The 24723-nt window shown below is 44.1% G+C and overlaps 3 protein-coding genes and 1 long non-coding RNA gene across 38 annotated transcripts in view; 2 read left to right on the top strand and 2 right to left on the bottom strand.

The window, feature by feature from the left end:
• The window catches only part of LOC126982022 (glutamate--cysteine ligase catalytic subunit-like), a 46450-nt gene extending 41239 nt beyond the window's left edge, over positions 1-5211 (top strand). Inside the window, exons 7-11 of the mRNA XM_050833742.1 lie at positions 159-330; positions 1292-1489; positions 2065-2208; positions 2525-2706; positions 2877-5211. Coding sequence (XP_050689699.1) covers positions 159-330; positions 1292-1489; positions 2065-2208; positions 2525-2706; positions 2877-3066 — 886 coding nt within the window. The 3' untranslated portion in view covers positions 3067-5211. The remainder of the gene's footprint in view (positions 1-158; positions 331-1291; positions 1490-2064; positions 2209-2524; positions 2707-2876) is intronic.
• On the bottom strand, positions 228-16922 carry LOC126982191 (poly(A)-specific ribonuclease PNLDC1-like). 2 transcript variants are annotated; one of them, XM_050834038.1, is made up of 15 exons: positions 16774-16922; positions 15470-15650; positions 15148-15238; positions 14868-15011; positions 14660-14767; positions 14268-14429; positions 13447-13638; positions 13035-13161; positions 12361-12474; positions 11295-11397; positions 8785-8884; positions 6339-6517; positions 5516-5614; positions 4972-5064; positions 228-283 (listed from the first exon to the last, which is right to left on the bottom strand). In XM_050834038.1, the coding sequence occupies exons 2-14, from the start codon at positions 15598-15600 to the stop codon at positions 4992-4994; spliced, it is 1623 nt and encodes a 540-aa protein (XP_050689995.1). In that variant the 5' UTR covers positions 15601-15650; positions 16774-16922; the 3' UTR covers positions 228-283; positions 4972-4991. The 2 variants fall into 2 exon arrangements, 1 of the variants encoding a protein (XP_050689995.1); XR_007734848.1 differs by lacking the exons at positions 228-283; positions 4972-5064 and having other exon boundaries at positions 8804-8884.
• LOC126982197 (uncharacterized) lies at positions 8897-11195 on the bottom strand. 2 transcript variants are annotated; one of them, XR_007734854.1, is made up of 3 exons: positions 11078-11195; positions 10239-10408; positions 8897-9385 (listed from the first exon to the last, which is right to left on the bottom strand). It is a non-coding gene; the product is annotated as an uncharacterized LOC126982197 (long non-coding RNA). The 2 variants fall into 2 exon arrangements; XR_007734853.1 differs by having other exon boundaries at positions 10239-10380; positions 11050-11181.
• LOC126982192 (metallo-beta-lactamase domain-containing protein 1-like) overlaps positions 16420-24723 on the top strand; it is a 16536-nt gene continuing 8232 nt past the window's right edge. For 26 of the 33 annotated variants that reach the window (XM_050834048.1, XM_050834050.1, XM_050834043.1 and 23 more), the window contains exons 1-5: positions 16420-16711; positions 18641-18784; positions 20354-20553; positions 22085-22249; positions 23215-23328. In XM_050834048.1, the coding sequence (XP_050690005.1) occupies positions 20403-20553; positions 22085-22249; positions 23215-23328 (430 nt within the window). In that variant the 5' untranslated portion in view covers positions 16420-16711; positions 18641-18784; positions 20354-20402. Of the gene's footprint in view, positions 16748-18640; positions 18785-18911; positions 18928-19043; positions 19071-19192; positions 19220-19335; positions 19363-20353; positions 20554-22084; positions 22250-23214; positions 23329-24723 lie in introns of those variants that run through there. The other 7 variants (XM_050834042.1, XM_050834041.1, XM_050834049.1 and 4 more) reach the window with 7 other exon arrangements.

Below are 24723 nucleotides of genomic sequence, written 5' to 3'. Positions count from 1 at the left end.
ACTTTACTTAATGTTCCCTATAAAACTTTACTGTGGTCTTCAATAAATACATATACAGCACCATACAATCACAGCCTGCTTCCTGCAGTATAGAACAACATTATATTCCCGAAGCAGCCTCACCAGCAGTGTTCACGCCGCCCTCCCCTCCGCCGCAGGTACAATGACATTCCTTTGGTGTGCGACAAGGAGATAGAACAGAAGCTGCTGGACAGCAAGGTGGACAAGGAGATGGCGCAGCACATTTCCCACCTCTTCATCAGGGACTCCATCTCGCTCTTCTCTGAAAGGATTCACCAGGACGACGTCAGGGAGATGGACCACTTTGAGGTGAGCGGCGGCACATATTTTCACACATAGGATTCAACCTTACAGAGAAATACACTTAAGATAAACACTTAGATATACACTTAAGATAAACACTTAGATATACACTTAAGATAAACACTTAGATATACACTTAAGATAGAGGTCAGGGATGATAAATTGTGCTATTAATATTTTTTATTCTAGTTTAGCTCAAATTATTAACCCACAGACCCTTCAGATATGAGTCAAGGATGCTGAACTGTGCTATTAAATTTTCTCCCTGGTTCAGCTCAAATCATGAACTTTTTTCCTGTATAATCATGAACAAAAACATCAATGCACTGTAATCCCTGCCTCCTCCACGCCACACTTCCTTCCCAAGCTGCAATGGGTTCACAATAAGGAGAACAGATGGTTTTGTCCACAACTCTGTATTATTCTAGAGATCTATACATATTTATACATACATATATACATATTTATTTTACCAACCTGAAAAAGTCTTAAGCTTTAGTTATAAGAAGATAATATTAACCTGGTACCAGCAGGGATCATGTTTCTTAATGGTCCCTCAAAGCGAGAAAAATGAGAAAAAATCACCCCTCACACAAACCATTTCATAATATATATCAAAGCATTTGTGATCAGATTATGTATCATCTATTTTGAGGGGTTTATATCATGGCACAAATTTGGCCCGTCGCTGCTACACGGTAAAGCCACAAATTTGGCCTGTCACTGCTACACGGTAAAGCCACAAATTTGGCCCATCACTGCTACACGGTAAAGCCACAAATTTGGCCCATCACTGCTACACGGTAAAGCCACAAATTTGGCCCGTCACTGCTACACGGTAAAGCCACAAATTTGGCCTGTCACTGCTACACGGTAAAGCCACAAATTTGGCCCGTCACTGCTACCGGGTTAAAAAGATTGTTGCCAATGTAGAAGGCTGACAAGATTCCTTCCCTTCCCTCGGCAGAACATCCAGAGCACCAATTGGCAGTCCATGCGGTTCAAGGTGCCGCCCATCAACAGCAACATTGGCTGGAGGGTGGAGTTCAGGCCGTGTGAGGTGCAGCTGACGGACTTTGAGAACGCCGCCTTCGGGGTGTTCATCGTGCTGCTGACCCGCGCCATCCTCACCTTCAAGCTCAACATGCTCATCCCAATCTCGAAGGTGGGCTGTGGGGGCGGCTGGTCTGGCAAAGGAGTCTTAAGAGTGTCATTCTTAGCGTCAAAACTATCCTAATTTTTCAGTATTTCTATTAAGTATTTTCTCAAGTACATTTTTCTGTAATTTTTTCTGCTGTCTTGGCATTGTTTTCAGCGACACATTCTATTATTTCTTGGTTTTATTTATACGGATGTTTTTTATTTAGTCGTGGTCACATTTTTATTGACATTTTCTATTTCGTCTTAATCGTATCTATTTGTTCACATTTTCTAAAGTCTCGTTATTGTTTTTATCAATTAGGCAAAGATTTTAGTCACAGAAACACCATGAATTCATTTCCATTTCATGCTTTTCAATATTTTCTTGCCTCTGACTGAAATTCTCCTGCCATTATTGATAAGAATTTAAGCATGAAAAATCCACCTTCGCTTCCATTTCATGCTTTTCAGTATTTTCTTGCCTCTGACTGAAATTCTCCTGCCATTATTGATAAGAATTTAAGCATGAAAAATCCACCTTCGCTTCCATTTCATGCTTTTCAACATTTCCTCAGCAGTGACTTGTGTTTTTGCCTCCAGGTTGACGAGAACATGAAGAACTGCCAGAAGCGCAACGCCGTGCTGGAGCAGAAGCTGTGGTTCAGGCGGGACCTGTTCCGCCGCGACAGTGACAAGGGCGACGACGCTAGTCAGATGACTGTCAATGAGATCATCAACGGAAAGGTAACTAAGCCAGATAATAAATAACTGCTTCTAACAAACAGAACTCTTACTCTAAAAAATATTGACTTGAAAAAGCACAGTAAAAAAGTTGATTAAAAACGCTCCGAGTGAAAGAAAAAGACTTGAAACAGCTCCAAGGAAATAATAATTGACTTGAAACAACTTGAAATAAAAAAAACTCATTTCAACTTGAAGCAACTGTAAGTTAAAAAAGAATTCACTCAAAAACTGCAGAGTAAAAAATTAATAGACTCCAAACAGACTGCCCCCCACCACCCCCTATGCCACACTCCCTTCAGCCACACCCTTTCTGCAGGGGGAGAAGTTCGTGGGCCTGATCCCCCTGGTGAAGCAGTACCTCGGGGCGCTGGACATGGACGCTGACACGGCCTGCACCATCGGCCAGTACCTCAACTTCATCAGCGCTCGGGCGTCCGGGGCGGCCATGACCACCGCGGCCTGGATGAGGAACTTTGTCACCACACACCCGGAGTACAAGTGAGTGAGGGGGTGAAGGGGGGAGGGGGAAGGATGGGGTGCAACAAGAGGTGGATGTTGGCACCACTACACTGCTCATCCTCAGTAGAGTAGTGAGTGAAGGAGGGGAAGGGTGCAGTAAGGGTGTGTGTGTGGTGACTGGTGTTGACGGGCTCACTCTCACGTTCCAGGCAAGACTCGGTGGTGAGCGACGGCATCACGTACGACCTGATCATCGCCGCCAGCGAGATCACTCAGGGCAAGCGTGAGTGTCAGGAGCTGCTGGGCGGGATTCCCAAGACCAAGACGTCCGAAGACATTCCAAAGGCCATGAAGAAGATCATCCAGATGACCTGCCTGGCCCCGCGCAACGCAGAGTGAAGGCCGCCCCGCCGCAGAGGCTTGGCGCTGGCGGGGCGGCGGTGGCGGCAGGACCTTCCCTTCAGCAGTACTGGCAGCACACTCACTTGTTTGTACCCGGCCACGACCACCTCGGTCAGCACCTCAACAATGGGACCAGACTCAGCCAGCAGCCTGCACCACCGGCCCGTGGCGCCGCCGTGCGGGCCGCCTCTGGCCCACAAGACGGGCGGGAGTTTGCACCAACTCTTGTTCCCCTAACACTTCCCTCGGGGGAGGCAGGACCAAACCGTGCACCAAAATTACTCAATTCTCTTGAGGACACGTGCCATGATGAATTACCTTAATGATGCTTCACTAAATTAGTGTGACCCGGGATGACTGGTACAGTCTGTGCAAGAGAACACTTAGGGAGTTATGACTGAATGGATAAGGATAAGAACAGTGACGGGGGGGGGCTGCCCCCTGGGGAAAAGTCTGCTAATTGGATGAATCGGTGAGGGACGTGTGAACCCTCCATGTAACCTTGTCTGCTGTGTCCTGCATGTCTCCTGCTGTGCAGAAGGTTGGCAGTCACCTCAGTGAAGGTTTGGCTCTTGGTTAAGAGTAAATGGTCCAATATTACACTTGATGGCAATGCTGGAGTAAGAGTAAAGTTTTCATTACCAGGTGAGCCAAGGCATAATACACATGAGGCTTACATAACAGAGTGCCTGCCCTTGGTAGTCATGAACTGCCAGGTGCTCCATCACACACCCTGAGTAGTGAGGCAGGTAGGTCCAGGCTGAGGACTTGTATCACAGTAGTACCATGAAGTGTATTCCTGGCTGATGCATGGGACAGTCTAGTTCACCCGGCCCCCAGACTCAGTCCACCGCCCGCAGTCAGACTGTGGGGCCGGTGGCTGTGCTCCGGAGAGGTGCCGGGCGCCGCGCCCCGCAGTGCACGGCAGCGGTGGGTGTTGTCACTGTTTCTGGCGCTGCCGTCACCTTAAAATATTCAATTAGCAATATGTATACTGTCTTTCTTAAAGAATAGCTTTACATTAGAAGTCTATATACATACTAGAAGAACAGTTTCCTTCATGCCAAGAGAACCATTACAAGTCGCTCTGGCACTTGTCTTTCATATTGTACTTTGGCTGTCTGGCAACATGACCACTAGATTCGTCGGACAGTGTGACCAAAATTTTGCATGTACAAAACCAAAGGATCTTTGCAGTTTCTCAAATATCTAGAAAAATTTACTTGCTTAGTAAATAGTCACGGAGTAGATGAACCCTCGACTTACTAAGCATGAGTACACAGTGTACAGTAGCCTCACCGAGGAGTCTTAGCGACGTGGCAGCGGAGAGAACAGCAGCAGCGTGGTGGCACTACCTTCACAAAGCTCTGTTAGTGCACAGACAAGACTGAGGCCAGGACAGAACTCAGGCAAAACCAAAACCTACAAGACCAAGATTATATCCCAGGCAGCTGAACCCTTGAGCCACAACAGCCAAGCCAGTCAGTGAAGCACAACCATTGGCAGCAAAGGCCACCATGCACAGGGCTGGCTCGTCATGGAGGTCACCACTCCGGAGACCATCGTCCAGCACTTCAAGCTTGTCCCACACGTGACCCTCGCCTCTGTGCTGGAGGACCTTCTTACTTCGTCACAACGTGTGTGTGTGTGCAACCTCACCTACTGCCTTCACTGTTCGGCTTGTCACCCACCCTCCACTGCTGGAGGCCAGGCTCTGCTGCTGTCTGAGAGGAAGGCTCGGCGCAGAGACCCAAGAAAGTACAAAGAAAGCTAAATACGAGGGCAGTGACCAACACACGAGGACTCGCTGGAGAGACGCAAGGGCTGGCAAGGCAGTGTCTGACGTGAGCGGCGTGCTTTCCAAACCTACAAGTGCATAATTACTATTTACTATGAATGTACCTTTTAATCCATTCCTGGTCTCATGAGGAGGACTTCTTGAAGGACTTGTACACTAGCCACGCACCGAGTCCCGTTGACAGCACAGCACCGGACCTGAGGGGGAGGGGAGGCGCCGTGAGTGTGGCCTGGCCCTGGAGCTGTGGCTGTGAGGGCTCGTAGGTCCGGAGTCCTCCCTTGCTTTTTATTGATCCATCTCTGATATTCATTACTTCAAAACAATATACTGAGCATGCAAACACCTCCCACTGGTTTTTATATCCTACCAAACCATTGACATCTAAGCAGAAACAAAGGTAAGACTGCAAACTCCTGTGACAAAAGTTAGTATATCTTTGAAGAAAAACGATGATAAGTCTGCAAAGTAAAACATCCCATGGCAAAACGAGTATAACATTGAACAAAAAACACTGTAAAGCTGCAAACTAAATCCCCTATGACCAAACGAGGACATCCTTGAAGAAAATTAATGCTAAGTCTGCAAAGTAAAATCTCCCAAGACGACCTGACTAAAGATTAACCAGAGGACTTGAATGGTGGTACTCACAGTATGAAGGTGTGCATGAGGGGCGAGAGTCTGGGCCGGCTGTATATCTTGGCCTGGAGGGAAGTCTCGGAGGACAGGCTGGACAGGATGTTGGTGAGGCTGCAAGATGAATGAACGGATTAGTGCCATGGAGACAGCTAAGAGGTAGGAGATTAACCCGGTAGCAGCAGGGATCATGTTTCTTAATGGTCCCTCTAAGCGAGAAAAATGAGAAAAAAATCATCACTCACACAAACCATTTCATAATATATATCAAAGCATTTGTGATCAGTTTATGTATCATCTATTTTTGGGGGGTTTGAATCATGGCACAAATTTGGCTCGTCGCTGCTACACGGTAAAGCCACAAATTTGGCCCATCGCTGCTACACGGTAAAGCCACAAATTTGGGCTGTCGCTGCTACACGGTAAAGCCACAAATTTGGCCCGTCGCTGCTACACGGTAAAGCCACAAATTTGGCCCATCGCTGCTACATGGTAAAGCCACAAATTTGGCCCGTCGCTGCTACCGGGTCAAGACAAAAGATAAATGGCGAGATGAAGAAACAAGATAAATGAAAACAGAGAAATGACAAAAGATAAGAGATGGAGACAAGAGATAAAAGGAAAAGACAAAGACGAAAGTTATAAATGACATGAATTAGTGAGGGTTGAAAGATAAACAAAGGGACAAACATCACAGAAAAAGGCGTTAGATAAAAGTAAATGAACTTGTGTGTTAGGTTGAAATATAAATAATGTATAAATTTAATGTCACAGTGTACAACTCCACCACCACCAAACCACCACAATACCACTACCCCAAACAGCCACAACCACCTACCAGTTCCAGGACGTAGTGGCGACCAACACAGACTTATTATTGAGCGGCTGTACGTCCAAGCGCCCGTACTTAGCCAGCGTTGCCGAGACCAGCCCCGGCGTCACCCTCACTCCCCTGCCCTGCCCCTCCACCAGCAGCCACGGAGGACGCTTGCTGGGCCGATCCTCCCCGCTGAGAACCTGCGGGAGTTTACGTAATTTGGTGGATAAACAAGAAAAAACAATAGGAACGGAGAATGGGGAAAAGGAATATAAGAAAACAGATTAAGGATAGGAAGGGTAAGGAAAAACATGGGAAAAAGAACAGAAAGAAGAGGAGAAATGAAAGAAGAAATAGGAAAAATTGGATAAACAAGAAAACAATAGGAACGGAAGAATGAGGAAAAGAAAATAAGAAGAAAACAGATTAGGGATAGGAAGGATAAGGAAAAACAAAGGAAAAAGGATAGAAAGAAGAGGAGAAATGTAAGAAGAAATAGGAAAAATTGGATAAACAAGAAAACAATAGGAACGGAGAATGGGAAAAGGAATATAAGAAAACAGATTAGGGATAGGAAGAATAAGGAAAAACATAGGAAAAAGGATAGAAAGAAGAGGAGAAATGAAAGAAGAAATAGGAAAAATTGGATAAACAAGAAAACAATAGGAACGGAGAATGGGGAAAAGAAAATAAGAAGAAAACAGATTAGGGATAGGAAGGATAAGGAAAAACAAAGGAAAAAGAATAGAAAGAAGAGGAGAAATGAAAGAAGAAATAGGAAAAATTGGATAAACAAGAAAACAATAGGAACGGAGAATGGGAAAAGGAATATAAGAAAACAGATTAGGGATAGGAAGGATAAGGAAAAACATAGGAAAAAAGAATAGAAAGAGGAGAAATGTAATCACAGGAGGAGTTTACGTAATTAAGGGGATAATCGTAAGGAAAATATAGAAGGAATAGGAATAATAGGAGAAAACATAAGAGGAATAGGACTAGGAAAATAGGAAAACAACAAAAAACATGAGGAATAGGAAGGAGAAAAGGAAAAAAATGTAGAAATTGGAATAGAGAAAAACAGGAAGAACAGGAATGGAAGGATGGGGAAAGAATATAAGAAACAGAATAGGGATAGAAAGAGTAATAGAAAATGTAGGAAAAAGAATAGAAAGAAGAGAAGAAATGTAAGAAAAGAAAGAAAAAATAGGAAAAATTGGAAAAATGAAAAAAATTATAGGAATGGAAATAGGGAGAATAGGAAAATGTTATAGGAAGAGAAAAGGAAAAAATAATAGGGAAAAACATTGTAGGAAGAGGAAAAATAGGAATCACTTATCCTATCCTATCCTATTCAATCCTATCTTATCCAACCCTATCCTAACCTATCCAATCCTATTCTATCCTATCCTATGCTATCCTAACCTATACTATTCATCGATCACCAACTTGAAACACCATTCAAAACACCTATCCCTTAATCCTATTCTACCTTATCCAACCCTATCCTAACCTATCCTATCCTATTTTAGCCTATCCAATCCTCTCCTAACCTAACCTATCCATCACCAACTTCAAACACTGCTCAAAACACCTATCCCTTAATCCTATCCTATCTTATCCTAACCTATCCTATCCTATTTTAGCCTATCCAATCCTCTCCTAACCTAACCTATCCATCACCAACTTCAAACACTGCTCAAAACACCTATCCCTTAATCCTATCCTATCTTATCCTAACCTAATCCTATTCTAACCTATACTATTAACTTACCAGCAGCTTCAAACACTGCTCAAAACACTGATCCCTTAATCCTACCCTATCTTGTCCTATCCTAACCTAACCTATTCCAATTCTATCCCATCCACCTAACCTATCCTAATCCTATCCATCTGTTAGCAGCTTCAAACACGGCTCAAAACACTGATCCCTTAATCCTACCCTATCTTATCCTATCCTAACCTAACCTATTCCTATTCTATCCCATCCACTTAACCTATCCTAATCCTATCCATCTATTAGCAGCTTCAAACACTACCCAGGGCACCTAAAATGACTGTTAAGGCTTTAGGACAAGAGAAATTCAAAGTGCTGGGTATCAAGGGGCATCTTTTTCATTATTTTCTTTTATTGCCCTTGAGGTGTTTACTGTAAAAAAAAAAGGAGGGGAGGGGGAGTGTGAGCATGCAAAGGGCGAAGCATAGAGAGCAAGTGTGTAGCATATTATTTTCCTTTTTTTTTCCCTTGACGTGTTTACTGTAAAAAAATAAAAAGAGGGGAGGGTGAGCGAGTCAAGAGAAGATGGCGCCACTATAAACACTTGCCTGCGCCATGACGGGCTGGGGCCGAACACCATCCACGCCCCTTAAGCAAGCCTACCCATGCTATAGGCGTTAAAATAAATAAATAAATAAATAAATATAAGAGTATGAGCAAGCTAAGGGCGAAGGATAGAGAGCGAGTGTGTACCATGCAGGAGACGGCTGACCTCGGCACCTGGATCTTGTTGGCGTACTCCTTGAGGGTGAAGAGGTGCTCCCGAGGGCTGAGGGGCCGATGGGGAGCCGTTCTGTGAGGGGTGAAAATGGTTAATATAGTTTTAGCCCTATATTCGTACAACTAGATTTGAGTGAGTGTTATCATCTGTGTTTGTGGTTTTGTTAGGTTAGGTTCAGGGTATCTTCAAACATGATAGGCAGGAACTTATGGTATGAATCAACACAGAATGATCTCACTTTGTTGTATAGAAAGTCTCATTAGTAAGGAAGCATATATGAATTTTCTGAGTCAAGACCTATAGTGACTGTTTGGGGTTTTGTTAGGTTAGGTTAGGTTAAGTTTAGGGTATCTTCAAACACATGATAGCCAGCACCTTATGGTATGAATCAACACAGAATGACCTCACTTTGTTGTATAGAAAGTCTCATTAGTAAGGAAGCATATATGAATTTTCTGAGTCAAGACCTATAGTGACTGTTTGGGGTTTTGTTAGGTTAGGTTAGGTTAAGTTTAGGGTATCTTCAAACACATGATAGCCAGCACCTTATGGTATGAATCAACACAGAATGACCTCACTTTGTTGTATAGAAAGTCTCATTAGTAAGGAAGCATATATGAATTTTCAGAGTCAAGACCTATAGTGACTGTTTGGGGTTTTGTTAGGTTAGGTTAGGTTAAGTTTAGGGTATCTTCAAACACATGATAGCCAGCACCTTATGGTATGAATCAACACAGAATGACCTCACTTTGTTGTATAGAAAGTCTCATTAGTAAGGAAGCATATATGAATTTTCTGAGTCAAGACCTATAGTGACTTTGGGGTTTTGTTAGGTTAGGTTAGGTTAAGTTTAGGGTATCTTCAAACACATGATAGCCAGCACCTTATGGTATGAATCAACACAGAATGACCTCACTTTGTTGTATAGAAAGTCTCATTAGTAAGGAAGCATATATGAATTTTCTGAGTCAAGACCTATAGTGACTGTTTGGGGTTTTGTTAGGTTAGGTTAGGTTAAGTTTAGGGTATCTTCAAACACATGATAGCCAGCACCTTATGGTATGAATCAACACAGAATGACCTCACTTTGTTGTATAGAAAGTCTCATTAGTAAGGAAGCATATATGAATTTTCTGGGTCAAGACCTATAGTGACTGTTTGGGGTTTTGTTAGGTTAGGTTAGGTTAGGTTAAGTTTAGGGTATCTTCAAACACATGATAGCCAGCACCTTATGGTATGAATCAACACAGAATGACCTCACTTTGTTGTATAGAAAGTCTCATTAGTAAGGAAGCATATATGAATTTTCTGAGTCAAGACCTATAGTGACTGTTTGGGGTTTTGTTAGGTTAGGTTAGGTTAAGTTTAGGGTATCTTCAAACACATGATAGCCAGCAACTTATGGTATGAATCAACACAGAATGACCTCACTTTGTTGTATAGAAAGTCTCATTAGTAAGGAAGCATATATGAATTTTCTGGGTCAAGACCTATAGTGACTGTTTGGGGTTTTGTTAGGTTAGGTTAGGTTAAGTTTAGGGTATCTTCAAACACATGATAGCCAGCACCTTATGGTATGAATCAACACAGAATGACCTCACTTTGTTGTATAGAAAGTCTCATTAGTAAGGAAGCATATATGAATTTTCTGGGTCAAGACCTATAGTGACTGTTTGGGGTTTTGTTAGGTTAGGTTAGGTTAAGTTTAGGGTATCTTCAAACACATGATAGCCAGCACCTTATGGTATGAATCAACACAGAATGACCTCACTTTGTTGTATAGAAAGTCTCATTAGTAAGGAAGCATATATGAATTTTCTGGGTCAAGACCTATAGTGACTGTTTGGGGTTTTGTTAGGTTAGGTTAGGTTAAGTTTAGGGTATCTTCAAACACATGATAGCCAGCACCTTATGGTATGAATCAACACAGAATGACCTCACTTTGTTGTATAGAAAGTCTCATTAATAAGGAAGCATATATGAATTTTCTGAGTCAAGACCTATAGTGACTGTTTGGGGTTTTGTTAGGTTAAGTTTAGGGTATCTTCAAACACATGATAGCCAGCACCTTATGGTATGAATCAACACAGAATGACCTCACTTTGTTGTATAGAAAGTCTCATTAGTAAGGAAGCATATATGAATTTTCTGAGTCAAGACCTATAGTGACTGTTTGGGGTTTGTTAGGTTAGGTTAGGTTAAGTTTAGGGTATCTTCAAACACATGATAGCCAGCACCTTATGGTATAAATCAACACAGAATGACCTCACTTTGTTGTATAGAAAGTCTCATTAGTAAGGAAGCATATATGAATTTTCTGAGTCAAGACCTATAGTGACTGTTTGGGGTTTTGTTAGGTTAAGTTTAGGGTATCTTCAAACACATGATATCCAGAAACCTATAGCATGAATCAACAAAGAAAGACCTCCCCTTGCTGGATAATGTCTCCTTCATACCCTGACACACACAACACGGGACTTACACGGGCAGGCTTATCATGGCGCAGAGTTGGGCCATGCGCACGAAGCAAGTCCCAGTCAGGATAGCATCATAGCCCGCCTCATGCAGCATCACGCTCTCCTGCGCTGCAACGACAAGGAAGAAATGGAATAATGTATGTACTTCACTGCAAACTATTAACCCGGTAGCAGTGACAGGCCAAATTTGTGGCTTTACTATGTAGCAGCGATGGGTCAAATTTGTGGCTTTACTATGTAGCAGCGATGGGTCAAATTTGTGGCTTTACTATGTAGCAGCGACAGGCCAAATTTGTGGCTTTACTATGTAGCAGCGACAGGCCAAATTTGTGGCTTTACTATGTAGCAGCGACAGGCCAAATTTGTGGCTTTACTATGTAGCAGCGATGGGTCAAATTTGTGGCTTTACTATGTAGCAGCGATGGGTCAAATTTGTGGCTTTACCGTGTAGCAGCGACGGGCCAAATTTGTGGCTTTACTATGTAGCAGCGATGGGTCAAATTTGTGGCTTTACCGTGTAGCAGCGACGGGCCAAATTTGTGCCATGATATAAACCCCCAAAATTGATGATGCATAAACTGATCACAAATGCTTTGATATATATCATGAAATGGTTTGTGTGAGGGGTGATTTTTTCTCATTTTTCTTGCTTAGAGGGACCATTAAGAAGCATGGTCCCCACTGCTACCAGGTTAAACTCACACCTGCATAACACTGAGCAGCTACAAAACAGACAAAGAAGTTGAATTACATGATATATATGAACCAATGAGTGTCCATTCTCTTGTGTACTCCCCATATTTCCATTCTGCTGGTCTACTTATCGTTTTTGAGGGTACAGAAATTCTCTAAAGCATTCACTCTATACTGTTAATCCTCAAGACGCCTCTCCACCCGAAATTGACCTCTCGTTTGGCCACTTGTCTATTATGGGAGCGGTGAGTAGCGGGCTTTTTATTCTATTGCACTCTTTTTGTTGCCCTTGAGCCGTCTCCCTTGCTGAAAAAAAATATAAAAAATCGTATTATGGGTGAAACATTCCCCTCCCTCCCGGCAAGCCCCGCCACTCACAGTACTTGTTGTCGGGCGGGCGGTGGTGCAGGCGAGGGACATACAGCACCGGCAAGTCTCCTCTGAGGGCGGTGTGAAGCTCTCCGAGGCTCGTCTTGTGGAGGATTTTGCTCACTGGAAGGGGGAGCGAATGTAAAGTGGATTATGAGTGAGTGGATAAAGAAATAAATGGATAAATATGTGGATTATGAAAGAATTAATGAGGGGGTGAATGAATGTATACAAGGTCCAGTGGGTTACTCGCCGAAAGGGGGAGCGAATGTAAAGTGAATTATGAATGATAGATTATGAATAGGTAAGTGAATAAATCTGAATAAATAAATGATAAAATAAATGGTATAGTCTTTGTATTTGTATTGCATGATGAGTGAATGAATATGAATGGATGAATAAGTAGATAAAGAGAGATAGAAAGGAAGGAAATGAATGAAAGAACAAAATAAATTACCAATAGTATCATCATGTTCTTACACTGCACTTTGAATGAATGAATGAATGAAGAAATAAAATAAATAATACCACAAATAACAAAAAAAAATATATAGACACACTGAAACAAAAACAAAATAAAACAAAAAAAATATCAATAGCAACGTCTCCGTACCTCCGTCCCGTTACGTACCAAAGAATAAACAAGTAAATAAATAAACAAAATAAACAGTACAACAACTCACCAATGGCGTCGTCCCTGTACTTGGATCGCATCTCCTCGGCCACGAACTTGGTGTCGTAGAGGAGAGGGAAAAGTGCATGAACCTCAGACTTGAAGGTGCTGTAGGAACTCGGCAGCCTCTTGTGGAACTGAAATTATGAGAGATTGCACGGACTTGGTAACGCTTCTAATAGCACTGGATGGTTGATAGGGTCCTTACTGCATTGACAGGGTATATAGTAGGCTGATAGGGTCCTTACTGCATTCATAGGGTATATACTCCACTATCCACCACAGAGGCAGAGAAAGACCTGGGAGTGTATGTTACCAGGCTACCAGTGAAGGCAAAATCCGTACCAATCACAGCGGATGGGTTAAGAATGGTATGACTTTAGCAAGACTGAATAAAGGGTTCATTATCAAGTAGCACCCACCTGTTTGTACATCAGCATAAGGTCCAGGATACAGTTATGCAGGACGATGGGTTTCCTGAGCTCCACCAGGTGTCGGAACAGCCTCGTAAAACCCGTGTTCCTCTCCACAAGTGCCGAGACCAGCTGTGTCCGCCCTGGGTCCTCCGCGTCAAGCCTCTCTCTCTCGTCGCTGGATACTGACCTCACCACAATCTGTTGAGTGTTTGTATGTGTTGGGAAAATGTAAACAGAAAAAGGGAGATAGTGTTTGATTGTGGTAGGGAAATATACATAAAGAGAGAGATAGAGTTTGTATGTGTTGGGAGAATGTAAACAGAAAAAGGGAGATAGTGTGTTTAATTGTGGAAGGCAAATATATATAAAAGAGAAAGATTGTGTGTTCATATGTTGGGGATATATAAACAACAAAGAGAAAGATAGACAGAGGAAGATAAAGAAACACAGCAATCTACATACAAGGGAAAAATAGGCTCAAAGATAGATAGATAGAATATTAAGGAAACATAACCGACATAATGGAAAAAAAGGGAAAGAAAGACAGAGGAAGATACAGAAACATAGCCCACATAAAAAAAAAAAAAAAAATAGAGTGAACGATAGACAGACAGAGGATAAAAAACGTAACCAATTTAACACAAAAGACAAATATGGACGAAGATGAAAAAAAAAAAATAAATAAATAAATAAAAATAAATAAAAACTGGACAAATATAGACATGGAAACAGGACCACTTGAATGTAGCTCAGGCCCTGTACACCATAACTAGGCAAACACACACACACACACACACACACACACACACACACACACACACACGCACCTGGCCATCCTGCAGCGTCGCCCAGAGCCCAGCGAAGGTGTTGTGGATGGCAGCGAGCAACATGGCCTGGGAGTGTGTGTCCAGTACGCCGGCGACCGTGTGCGTGCCGCCCTCACACCCCATCGCCACCCACTCCCCCACGCCCCTCAGGTGATCGGTCAACTGTAGGAAGGTGTGTTATGTGTGTGAAGGGGGGACTGGTGCGTGTGTAGTGAATATTTTCTTTATTATTATTATTTTTTTACGCTAAAGGATGCGTCTCAAGGGCAACAAAAAGAGTAAAAACAAAAAAAAAAGTAAAATGCAAAGAGTAGCCAAAAGAGGTCAATTGGAGGGTATCTATAATATTTTCTGCATTATTATTATTATTATTATTATTATGTGTGCTGTACCTCAAAGGACAAGAGGACTGGTTTGGTTCCCTTGAAGAGTGCCGACAGCTCCGTCTGAAGGTTCTCCTCTTCCTCGGAGTTCATGTACGGGACGCCTTCGTAGATCCACTGCAACGTAACATCAGGCGTTCGTCAATAAATCAAATAAAAAACAACATAATTTCAAGTTTGCTTTTACTAACCCGCCAAACACCCTCGTCTTGCTCACCTTGTTGAAGTCAAAGTTAAACCGCTGCAGGAACTCGAGGCTGGAGGTCTGGCAGGCGATGATGGGGTCGCTGGAGGCACAGGAGTGGGGCCGCAGGTAGAAGTTGTAGGTGGACACGCTGTAGCTGTTGCTGTCCACCTCACCCTGGACACGAGGAATTACCAGACATTTCTTTTACATTTCCGAGTAGAATGTCTCTCTTATCTCCTACACTGCAATATAACAATATATCAAGGATAAATTACTAGTCTTTTCTTATTTATTTTTTAGCAACACTCACCGTGAACACCGCCAGGCCAAGCTGCGTGATGGAGAAGTGGTGCATGCTGGCGCACAGCTTCCTGTACCGCCGCGGACCATCATCAAACAGGCTGGGAGGAGAAATGGTGGGCCTTCAACATTTCTTATATTTCCTTTATTAGCCACAACAAAAAATGAAAGAAAAAAAATCTGCAGTTGGGGAAAATTGATGGCAAGCTGAAAATAATGATGAATATTGTTTTGTCAATGAGCTGCCTTGTTTTGTGACAAATATGGTAAATAAATAGAAACAAAAACCTCCAATGTAGAGATGAAGCCACTCATTGTCAAGTGTTACTCACTCTGCCTTGTAGGCAGCGTTGGCGAGGAGGCCGGTGAACTCTGCGTCCAGGGCCAGGAAGGTGGCGGCCCTGACCTCAGAGATGATCTGCGGCAGCACGGCCTCAAAGGTCTTGTTGGTCACGTCCACCATGACGCACACGCCTGGGAGCACACTGCCGTCTGATGGGGCCAGCACAATCCCTAAAGTTGTGTTGGACATTAGGCATAAATGCATCAGGCCTGGCCAGCACCAGGGCAGCCGTTACGCTAGCCAGATGCCGCCCTGAGCCACAGCCCACCAACACTAACTAGCCTAAGGCATAGTGGCAAGGCCCCAAGTATTTACCAAAATTATGGACAACCAACAATAACAATCTAATAACAATAACAATAATCATCTAAATGCCAAGCTAAAGTAAAGACACTCCAATACAACAGCATCTCAAAAAAGGGGGCCAGACTCTTCAACCACCTCCCCAGAGAGCTGAGAAACATTACAGGGGTGGAAACAGAGGTGTTCAAGAGGGAACTGGACAAATTTTTGGCATCAATCCCGGATCAACCAGGTGTCCCGGGATATTCTGCAGCACGACCAACAACTTCTAACTCCATCACTTCCCAGCTGGAATACTGCAGCAGTGTAATGGGTGGCGGCAACGCCGTGGCCCTGCCTCAACGTACATCGAGGGTGTAACGCTCTCTTGAGGCAGAGGCGCTTCAAGGTAAATTCAAGGTCAAGGTAAAACCATAACCTAAACCAATCTAACCAAAGGGGGGGTTGCCCTCTTCATCCCCCCAAAAACTTAATCTAACAATACAAAACCTAACAATTTCCTACAAGGGTGGTTACCTCCCCCTAAGGATTTTAATCCAAGCAGTAAGTGTGGGGGGTACAGCCCATACTACTGTTTAAACATGACCAGCATCAGACTTGTCCTAGGAACGTACAACCCCCCCCCCAGTGACACACCCGGCTCAGGCGTGCTCAGGTGGTGGTGCTCAGGCCGCCCACACGTGTTGCCGGTGAAGGTACAGAATCACACCCGGGGGGAGGGGGGCGTTAGAGAAGTGAGCCACACAGATAAATTACCCACACCAACGCCACATCAACGCCACATCAACCACCCTTAGAGCACAGAGGCGAGACATTTACAGCCCGAGGAGGAAAAATAAAATAATATAATGTGTGTGTGTCAGCAGCCGTGATCCCGTGCAGAAGACGCAAACACCTGCACGCCCGCCCCCGCCGCCCACACGTCCAGGTGAGCCTTGCCGTCACCTGTGCACGGGGAACACAGGTGACACAGCTGCTTCTGCCCCTCACCTCGCTCCCTGCTGGTCCTGCTCCTCCTCCTCTTCCTGCTGTCACGTGGATGGCTTTATCTAGTGGCTTGGCGTCCTCTTGGCCCCTCTCTCTTACCTCCCATCTTCCAGTTTCCTCTTCCTCCTCTTCCTTTGTCCCCCTTTTCCTCCTCTTCCTTTCCTTTTCCTTCCTGTGTCCCCCTTTCCTTTCCTTTTCCTTTTCCTTCTCTCCTCTTCCTTATTTTCCTTCCTCTGTCCTTCGTTCCTTTTCCTTTTCCTTCTCTCCTCTTCCTTATTTTCCTTCCTCTGTCCTTCGTTCCTTTTCCTTCCTGTGTCCTCCTTTCCTTTCCTTTTCCTTTTCCTTCTCTCCTCTTCCTTATTTTCCTTCCTCTGTCCTTCTTTCCTTTTCCTTTTCCTTCTCTCCTCTTCCTTATTTTCCTTCCTCTGTCCTTCTTTCCTTTTCCTTTTCCTTCTCTCCTCTTCCTTATTTTCCTTCCTCTGTCCTTCGTTCCTTTTCCTTTTCCTTCTCTCCTCTTCCTTATTTTCTTTCCTCTGTCCTTCTTTCCTTTTCCTTCCTGTGTCCTCCTTTCCTTTCCTTTCCTTTTCCTTCTCTCCTCTTCCTTATTTTCCTTCCTTTGTCCTTCTTTCCTTTTCCTTCTCTTTCTTCCTCTGTCCTCTTCTTTACTGTCCTCATTTATTCCTTTTCCTTCCCTCCTTTTCCTTCCTCTCTCCTCCTTTTCTTTCCTATTCCATCCTTTTCCTCCTTTCCTTTCCTTTTCCTTCTCTTCCTCTTCCTTTCTATATTATGCCCTTCTTTCCTCTCCTTTTCCTTCCTCTGTCCTCCTTTTCCTTCGTTTTCCTCCCTTTTCCTTTCCTTTCCGTTTCCTTGTCCTTCTTTCCTTTCCTTTTCCTTCCTCTGTTCTCCTTTCCTTTCCTTTTCCTTCCTTTGTCCTCCTTTCCTTTCCTTTCCTTTTCCTTCCTTCCTCTTCCCTTTTCTTTCCTCTTCCTTCTTTCCTTTTCCTTCATCTGTCCTTATTTTCTTTCCTCTGTCCTTCTTTCCTTTCCTTTTCCTTCCTTTCACTGTCCTTATTTTCCCTCCTCTGTCCTTTCCCTTCCTTTCTTCAGCCTTTTCCTGGTTGTCTGTTATCTCCTTTCTCCTCTTTTCTCTCCCTTTTCCTCCTCTTCTAAGTAGGGGAGGTCATGTAAGGGTCAACAGAGGTCATATTCACACCAATTAACCTGTATTTCACGCCCTTATTGGCCAGTAATGTGGGATATGTCTGTCTTAACCCTCCTATCACCCAAAATGGCCAATCTTTATCATTTTCCTCTTCATTTATGTAAGGGAGGTCATGTAAGGGTCAATAGAGGTCATATTCACACCAATTAACCTGTTTTCCACGTCCTTATTGGTCAGGTGATGTGGAATACGTCTGTTTTGATCCATCTATCACCCAAATGGCCAATCTTTATCATTTTCCCCTTCATATATATAAGGGAGGTCATGTGAGGGTCAATAGAGGTCATATTCACCCTAATTAACCTGTTTTCCACGTCCTTATTGGTCAGGTGATGTGGGATATGTCTGTCTTGACCCATCTATCACCCAAATGGCTAATCTTTATCATTTTCCTCTTCATATATATAAGGGAGGTCATGTGAGGGTCAATAGAGGTCATATTCACCCTAATTAACCTGTTTTCCACGTCCTTATTGGCCAGGTGATGTGGGATATGTCTTTCTTGACCCATCTATCACCCAAATGGCCAATCTTTAACTCTTTATAACTCTATTTCTCTATGTCCCGGGTTTATTTAAGTCTGTAAGTGAAGATACGTGAAATATATTAGGTTAGACGTGTATAAAACTAGTATTTCAATGGGGTACAGGGAGCTGCTTCGGGGTTCACGGGACACGAACCGGATACCGAGATGTGCAAGTCGTGTGTTTGACCTTGAGACCACGTGGTGCCTGGACAAGGGACTGGGACCTTAGAACACGATTATTACACGTTTTTCAAGCCCTGCTCATCGGTAAGGCTGTAGATTTAGATAACACACACCTCAGCACGTAAGATAAGTCACTAAGTAAGTCTAATTAATCCTCCATTGAGTCACAACCAGCCTTCTATAAGTTAAAACATGATTATTACAAGTTTTTCAAGCCCTGCTCATCGGTAAGGCTGTAGATTTAGATAACACACACCTTGACACGTAAGATAAGTCATTAAATAAGTCTAGATAACCCTCCATTGAGACACAACCAGCCTTCTATAAGCTAAAACATGATTATTACACGTTTTTCAAGCCCTGCTCATCGGTAAGACTGTAGATTTAGATAACACACACCACGGCATGTAAGATAAGTCAATATATAAGTCTAATTAATCCTCCATTGAGACACAACCAGCCAATGACCACTATAAGCTAAAACATGATTATTACACGTTTTTCAAGCCCTGCTCATCGGTAAGGCTGTAGATTTAGATAACACACACCTTGACACGTAAGATAAGTCATTAAATATGTCTAGATAACCCTCCATTGAATCACAACCAGCCTTCTATAAGTTAAAACATGATTATTACACGTTTTTCAAGCCCTGCTCATCGGTAAGACTGTAGATTTAGATAACACACACCTTGACACGTAAGATAAGTCATTAAATATGTCTAGATAACCCTCCATTGAATCACAACCAGCCTTCTATAAGTTAAAACACGATTATTACACGTTTTTCAAGCCCTGCCCATCGGTAAGGCTGTAGCTTTAGATAACACACACCACGGTACGTAAGATAAGTCAATATATAAGTCTAATTAATCCTCCATTGAGACACAACCAGCCAATGACCCAAGTTAAAACGCGATTATTACATGTTTACAAGCCCTGCACATCGGTAAGGAAGAAACAGGGATAGAAGGGAAAGATCGGAAGAAAAAAGGTTGAAATAAAGAGGAGAGGGAAGGAAGGATCAAGAAAAAGAAATGAAAAAGACAGGAACGGAAAGGAAATAAGAGGAAAAGGAAGGATGAGAGAAGGGAAAGGAAAGGAAGGATCGAATCAGTTCTAGTTTAGTATACATTAACCCAGTAGCAGCGGGGACCATGTTTCTTAATGGTCCCTCTAAGCAAGAAAAATGAGAAAAAATCATCACTCACACAAACCATTTCATAATATATATCGAAGCATTTGTGATCAGATTATGCATCATCTATTTTTGGGGGGTTTAAATCATGGCACAAATTTGGCCCGTCGCTGCTACACGGTAAAGCCACAAATTTGGCCCGTCGCTGCTACACGGTAAAGCCACAAATTTGGCCCGTCGCTGCTACACGGTAAAGCCACAAATTTGGCCTGTCGCTGCTACACGGTAAAGCCACAAATTTGGCCCGTCGCTGCTACACGGTAAAGCCACAAATTTGGCCCATCACTGCTACTGGGTTAAAGAAGAATCAGTTCCAGTTTAGTATACATTAAGAGAAAGACAAGGAGAGAAATGAAAAAAAACATCACTCACACAAACCATTTCATAATATATATCGAAGATCTTCCACCACAATATATATTCCTGCTCTACTTGTCCTTTTTACTTTCTTTCAGGCGTACCGTGGGACACATCCGCCCACCCCCAGTGCAGCGACAGGCCAGGATGAGCTACAGTGTTCACGTGCTGCAGGATGGCTACTCCCGCCTTGAGGATGGGGTCATGAGGGCCAACTGCACTTGTACGCTGGTCAAGGGTCCCAACATTGTCATCGTGGACACCCTCACCGCCTGGGACAAGAACGTGATACTCTCTGGTGATTTTTATTAATTTATTTATTATTATTACGACCCCGCCTATATCACTGGCAGGCTTTCTTCAGGGGCCAGATGGTCAGCCCAAGCCCGCCATGGCGCTGGGAATTTTTATAGTGGCGCCAGTTATGCTTGGCTCATGCTGCCCCCCGGAACTCATTCTTGATTCACTGGACGGTTTCCTCTCGAGTCCGGGTTGATGGGTGGGCTTCAGGACAGCATGTGGGTAGTCTTAGGCCACTCGGCGGTCACTGAAAAATCCCAGGTGGTAGCGTGGGGATTCAAAGCGATGTTGTCCATGGCGTAGTGAATGTGAGCCAAGCACGCTAACCACTCAGCCGCTGCCTTCTTGCCTTGCTTTTGATGTAAACTAAATTAGAACTGCATGATTCTTCTCTATATCCTCTCTGCTTCCTTTCCTTCCCTCTTTCTTTCATTCCATTTCCTCTTTTCCTTTCTTCTCAACACTGCCCTTTTCTTTCTTTCCTTTCTCTGCTTCCTTCTCAAGTGCTGCCCTTCTCTTCCTTCTCAAGTGCTGCCCTTCTCTTCCTTCTCAAGTGCTGCCCTTCTCTTCCTTCTCAAGTGCTGCCCTTCTCTTCCTTCTCAAGCGCTGCCCTTCTCTTCCTTCTCAAGTGCTGCCCTTCTCTTCCTTCTCAAGTGCTGCCCTTCTCTTCCTTCTCAAGTGCTGCCCTTCTCTTCCTTCTCAAGTGCTGCCCTTCTCTTCCTTCTCAAGAGCTGCCCTTCTCTTCCTTCTCAAGTGCTGCCCTTCTCTTCCTTCTCAAGTGCTGCCCTTCTCTTCCTTCTCAAGTGCTGCCCTTCTCTTCCTTCTCAAGTGCTGCCCTTCTCTTCCTTCTCAAGTGCTGCCCTTCTCTTCCTTCTCAAGTGCTGCCCTTCTCTTCCTTCTCAAGTGCTGCCCTTCTCTTCCTTCTCAAGTGCCCTTCTCTTCCTTCTCAAGTGCTGCCCTTCTCTTCCTTCTCAAGTGCTGCCCTTCTCTTCCTTCTCAAGTGCTGCCCTTCTCTTCCTTCTCAAGTGCTGCCCTTCTCTTCCTTGTCAAGTGCTGCCCTTCTCTTCCTTCTCAAGTGCTGCCCTTCTCTTCCTTCTCAAGTGCTGCCCTTCTCTTCCTTCTCAAGTGCTGCCCTTCTCTTCCTTCTCAAGCGCTGCCCTTCTCTTCCTTCTCAAGTGCTGCCCTTCTCTTCCTTCTCAAGTGCTGCCCTTCTCTTCCTTCTCAAGTGCTGCCCTTCTCTTCCTTCTCAAGCGCTGCCCTTCTCTTCCTTTCCTTCCCTTTCTCTCATCCTTCATTCCTTTATCTCCTTCCTTATCTGTTAGTTAAATAAGCCACTTGCCCTCTTTTTCTTTCATCCTTCATTTCTTTCCATCCTTCCAGCTTTCCTTCTCTTCCTTTCCTTCTCTCTCTCTTTCATCCTAATTCTTCCTTCTTTTCATCATTTTCTCAGTGATATTTTTCTCCTCAATGCAGTCTATTCTAGTTTCTCTTCCTTTTCCTCATCCACCTCCTCTGCACCCTTCCCACAGGCCTGGCCAAGGAGAGCATTCGCTGCGAGGACGTGAACTATGCCATCGCGACCCACGGCCACTCGGACCACCTGGGGAACCTCAACCTCTTCACTGCGGCCACACACATCGTCGGGTTCACAGTCTCCCATAAGGACCAGTTCTTCATCCACCCCTTTGAGACCGGTGAGTGTGAGTGTGTTAAATGTACAATATCACCAGATTATCGAACATAGAACATTGCATTTGTTAGTTTAGGCCCAAAACTGTCGCACCCACACCAAGAAAAGATATTTAATTTGTCGTAATCAGAAGTGTTGATTATTTGGGCCTTTTTGCAATCGTTAAAGGTCAAAGATTGCCAAATACAAGGTGTGGTGTATGATGATCTGGCAATGTGGATGTAGTATTTATTTATTTATTTATTTATTTATTTTTTTAGTAAAGGAAGCAGCTCAAGGGCGTAAAAATAAATAAATGCAGAAAAATTCGCTAGCATAATGTCGAGTTTTGGTTATTTACTGTGTGGATTCGACTAATACGATGTTTTTTTATTACTATGATTTTTTTACGTATACGAAGCAGCTCCTCAAGGGGTAAGATATTTAAAAACAAAAGTCTGCTTGTACTGTGTTGAGTTTTAAATATTTATTGGTGTGTTTTCGACTAATACGATAGACCAGGACGACATTTAAATCAGGCTTGTCAGTGAAGAAGTTACTTGTGAATTTAAAGTATACCAAATATTACCGAAGTCACCCCTACAACTTGTCATTTTCCATCTTCCACCACCAACCAAATATTACTTGAGTCATCCCTACAACTCATCATTTTCCCTCTTCCACCACATACCAAGAAATTTCTAAAGTCATCCCTGCATCTCATCATTTTCCTCCTTCCACCACATACCAAGAAATTTCTAAAGTCATCCCTGCATCTCATCATTTTCCTTCTTCCACCACATACCAAGAAATTTCTAAAGTCATCCCTGCATCTCATCATTTTCCCTCTTCCACCACATACCAAGAAATTTCTAAAGTCATCCCTGCATCTCATCATTTTCCCTCTTCCACCACATACCAAGAAATTTCTAAAGTCATCCCTGCATCTCATCATTTTCTCTCTTCCACCACCACCGCCGCCGCCACCAGGGGAGCCTTTCAAGGTCGACGATGCCCTCCAGGTCATCCCCACGCCTGGCCACACCACGGCGGACGTCTCGGTGGTGGTGAAGACCGCCGACCAGGGCAAGGTGGTCATCGCAGGTCAGTATATGGTGTGGCTGGTGAATGACTGTAACGATTCCTGTGGGTGGTTTTATATATGTCCTTTGGTGGGTATTCTGTGGGTCCTTTGCTGGGTATTCTGTGGGTCCTTTGCTGGGTATTCTGTGGGTCCTTTGCTGGGTATTCTGTGGGTCCTTTGGTGGGTATTCTGTGGGTCCTTTGGTGGGTATTCTGTGGGTCCTTTGCTGGGTATTCTGTGGGTCCTTTGCTGGGTATTCTGTGGGTCCTTTGCTGGGTATTCTGTGGGTCCTTTGGTGGGTATTCTGTGGGTCCTTTGCTGGGTATTCTGTGGGTCCTTTGCTGGGTATTCTGTGGGTCCTTTGGTTTGTATTCTGTGGGTCCTTTGCTGGGTATTCTGTGGGTCCTTTGCTGGGTATTCTGTGGGTCCTTTGCTGGGTATTCTGTGGGTCCTTTGCTGGGTATTCTGTGAGTCCTTTGCTGGGTATTCTGTGGGTCCTTTGCTGGGTATTCTGTGAGTCCTTTGCTGGGTATTCTGTGGGTCCTTTGCTGGGTATTCTGTGGGTCCTTTGCTGGGTATTCTGTGGGTCCTTTGCTGGGTATTCTGTGGGTCCTTTGCTGGGTATTCTGTGGGTCCTTTGGTGGGTATTCTGTGGGTCCTTTGCTGGGTATTCTGTGGGTCCTTTGGTGGGTATTCTGTAGGTCCTTTGCTGGGTATTCTGTGGGTACTTTGCTGGGTATTCTGTGGGTACTTTGGTGGGTATTCTGTGGGTCCTTTGGTGGGTATTCTGTGGGTCCTTTGCTGGGTATTCTGTGGGTCCTTTGGTGGGTATTCTGTGGGTCCTTTGCTGGGTATTCTGTGGGTCCTTTGCTGGGTATTCTGTGGGTCCTTTGCTGGGTATTCTGTGGGTCCTTTGCTGGGTATTCTGTGGGTCCTTTGCTGGGTATTCTGTGGGTCCTTTGCTGGGTATTCTGTGGGTCCTTTGCTGGGTATTCTGTGGGTACTTTGGTGGGTATTCTGTGGGTCCTTTGCTGGGTATTCTGTGGGTCCTTTGGTGGGTATTCTGTGGGTACTTTGCTGGGTATTCTGTGGGTCCTTTGCTGGGTATTCTGTGGGTCCTTTGCTGGGTATTCTGTGGGTACTTTGCTGGGTATTCTGTGGGTACTTTGGTGGGTATTCTGTGGGTACTTTGGTGGGTATTCTGTGGGTACTTTGGTGGGTATTCTGTGGGTACTTTGCTGGGTATTCTGTGGGTCCTTTGCTGGGTATTCTGTGGGTACTTTGGTGGGTATTCTGTGGGTACTTTGGTGGGTATTCTGTGGGTACTTTGGTGGGTATTCTGTGGGTCCTTTGCTGGGTATTCTGTGGGTCCTTTGCTGGGTATTCTGTGGGTCCTTTGCTGGGTATTCTGTGGG

This window comes from Eriocheir sinensis, chromosome 50 (assembly GCF_024679095.1).
Source record: "Eriocheir sinensis breed Jianghai 21 chromosome 50, ASM2467909v1, whole genome shotgun sequence".
Lineage (NCBI taxonomy): Eukaryota > Metazoa > Arthropoda > Malacostraca > Decapoda > Varunidae > Eriocheir > Eriocheir sinensis.
The sequence above is the reverse complement of the archived record's forward strand: the minus strand, read 5'-3'. Positions and strand labels throughout refer to the sequence as shown.

What these genes read in the sequence shown, in the direction of transcription:
- LOC126982191 (XM_050834038.1), bottom strand. Translation starts at nt 15,600, where the DNA reads ATGGTGGACGTGACCAACAAGACCTTTGAGGCCGTGCTGCCGCAGATC. An exon ending in TTAACTTTGACTTCAACAAG is followed by an intron (nt 14,768 to 14,867) that starts GTGAGCAAGACG and finishes GTTACGTTGCAG; the next exon opens with TGGATCTACGAAGGCGTCCC. An exon ending in GCCATGATAAGCCTGCCCGT is followed by an intron (nt 8,885 to 11,294) that starts GTAAGTCCCGTG and finishes CACCCCTCACAG; the next exon opens with AACGGCTCCCCATCGGCCCC.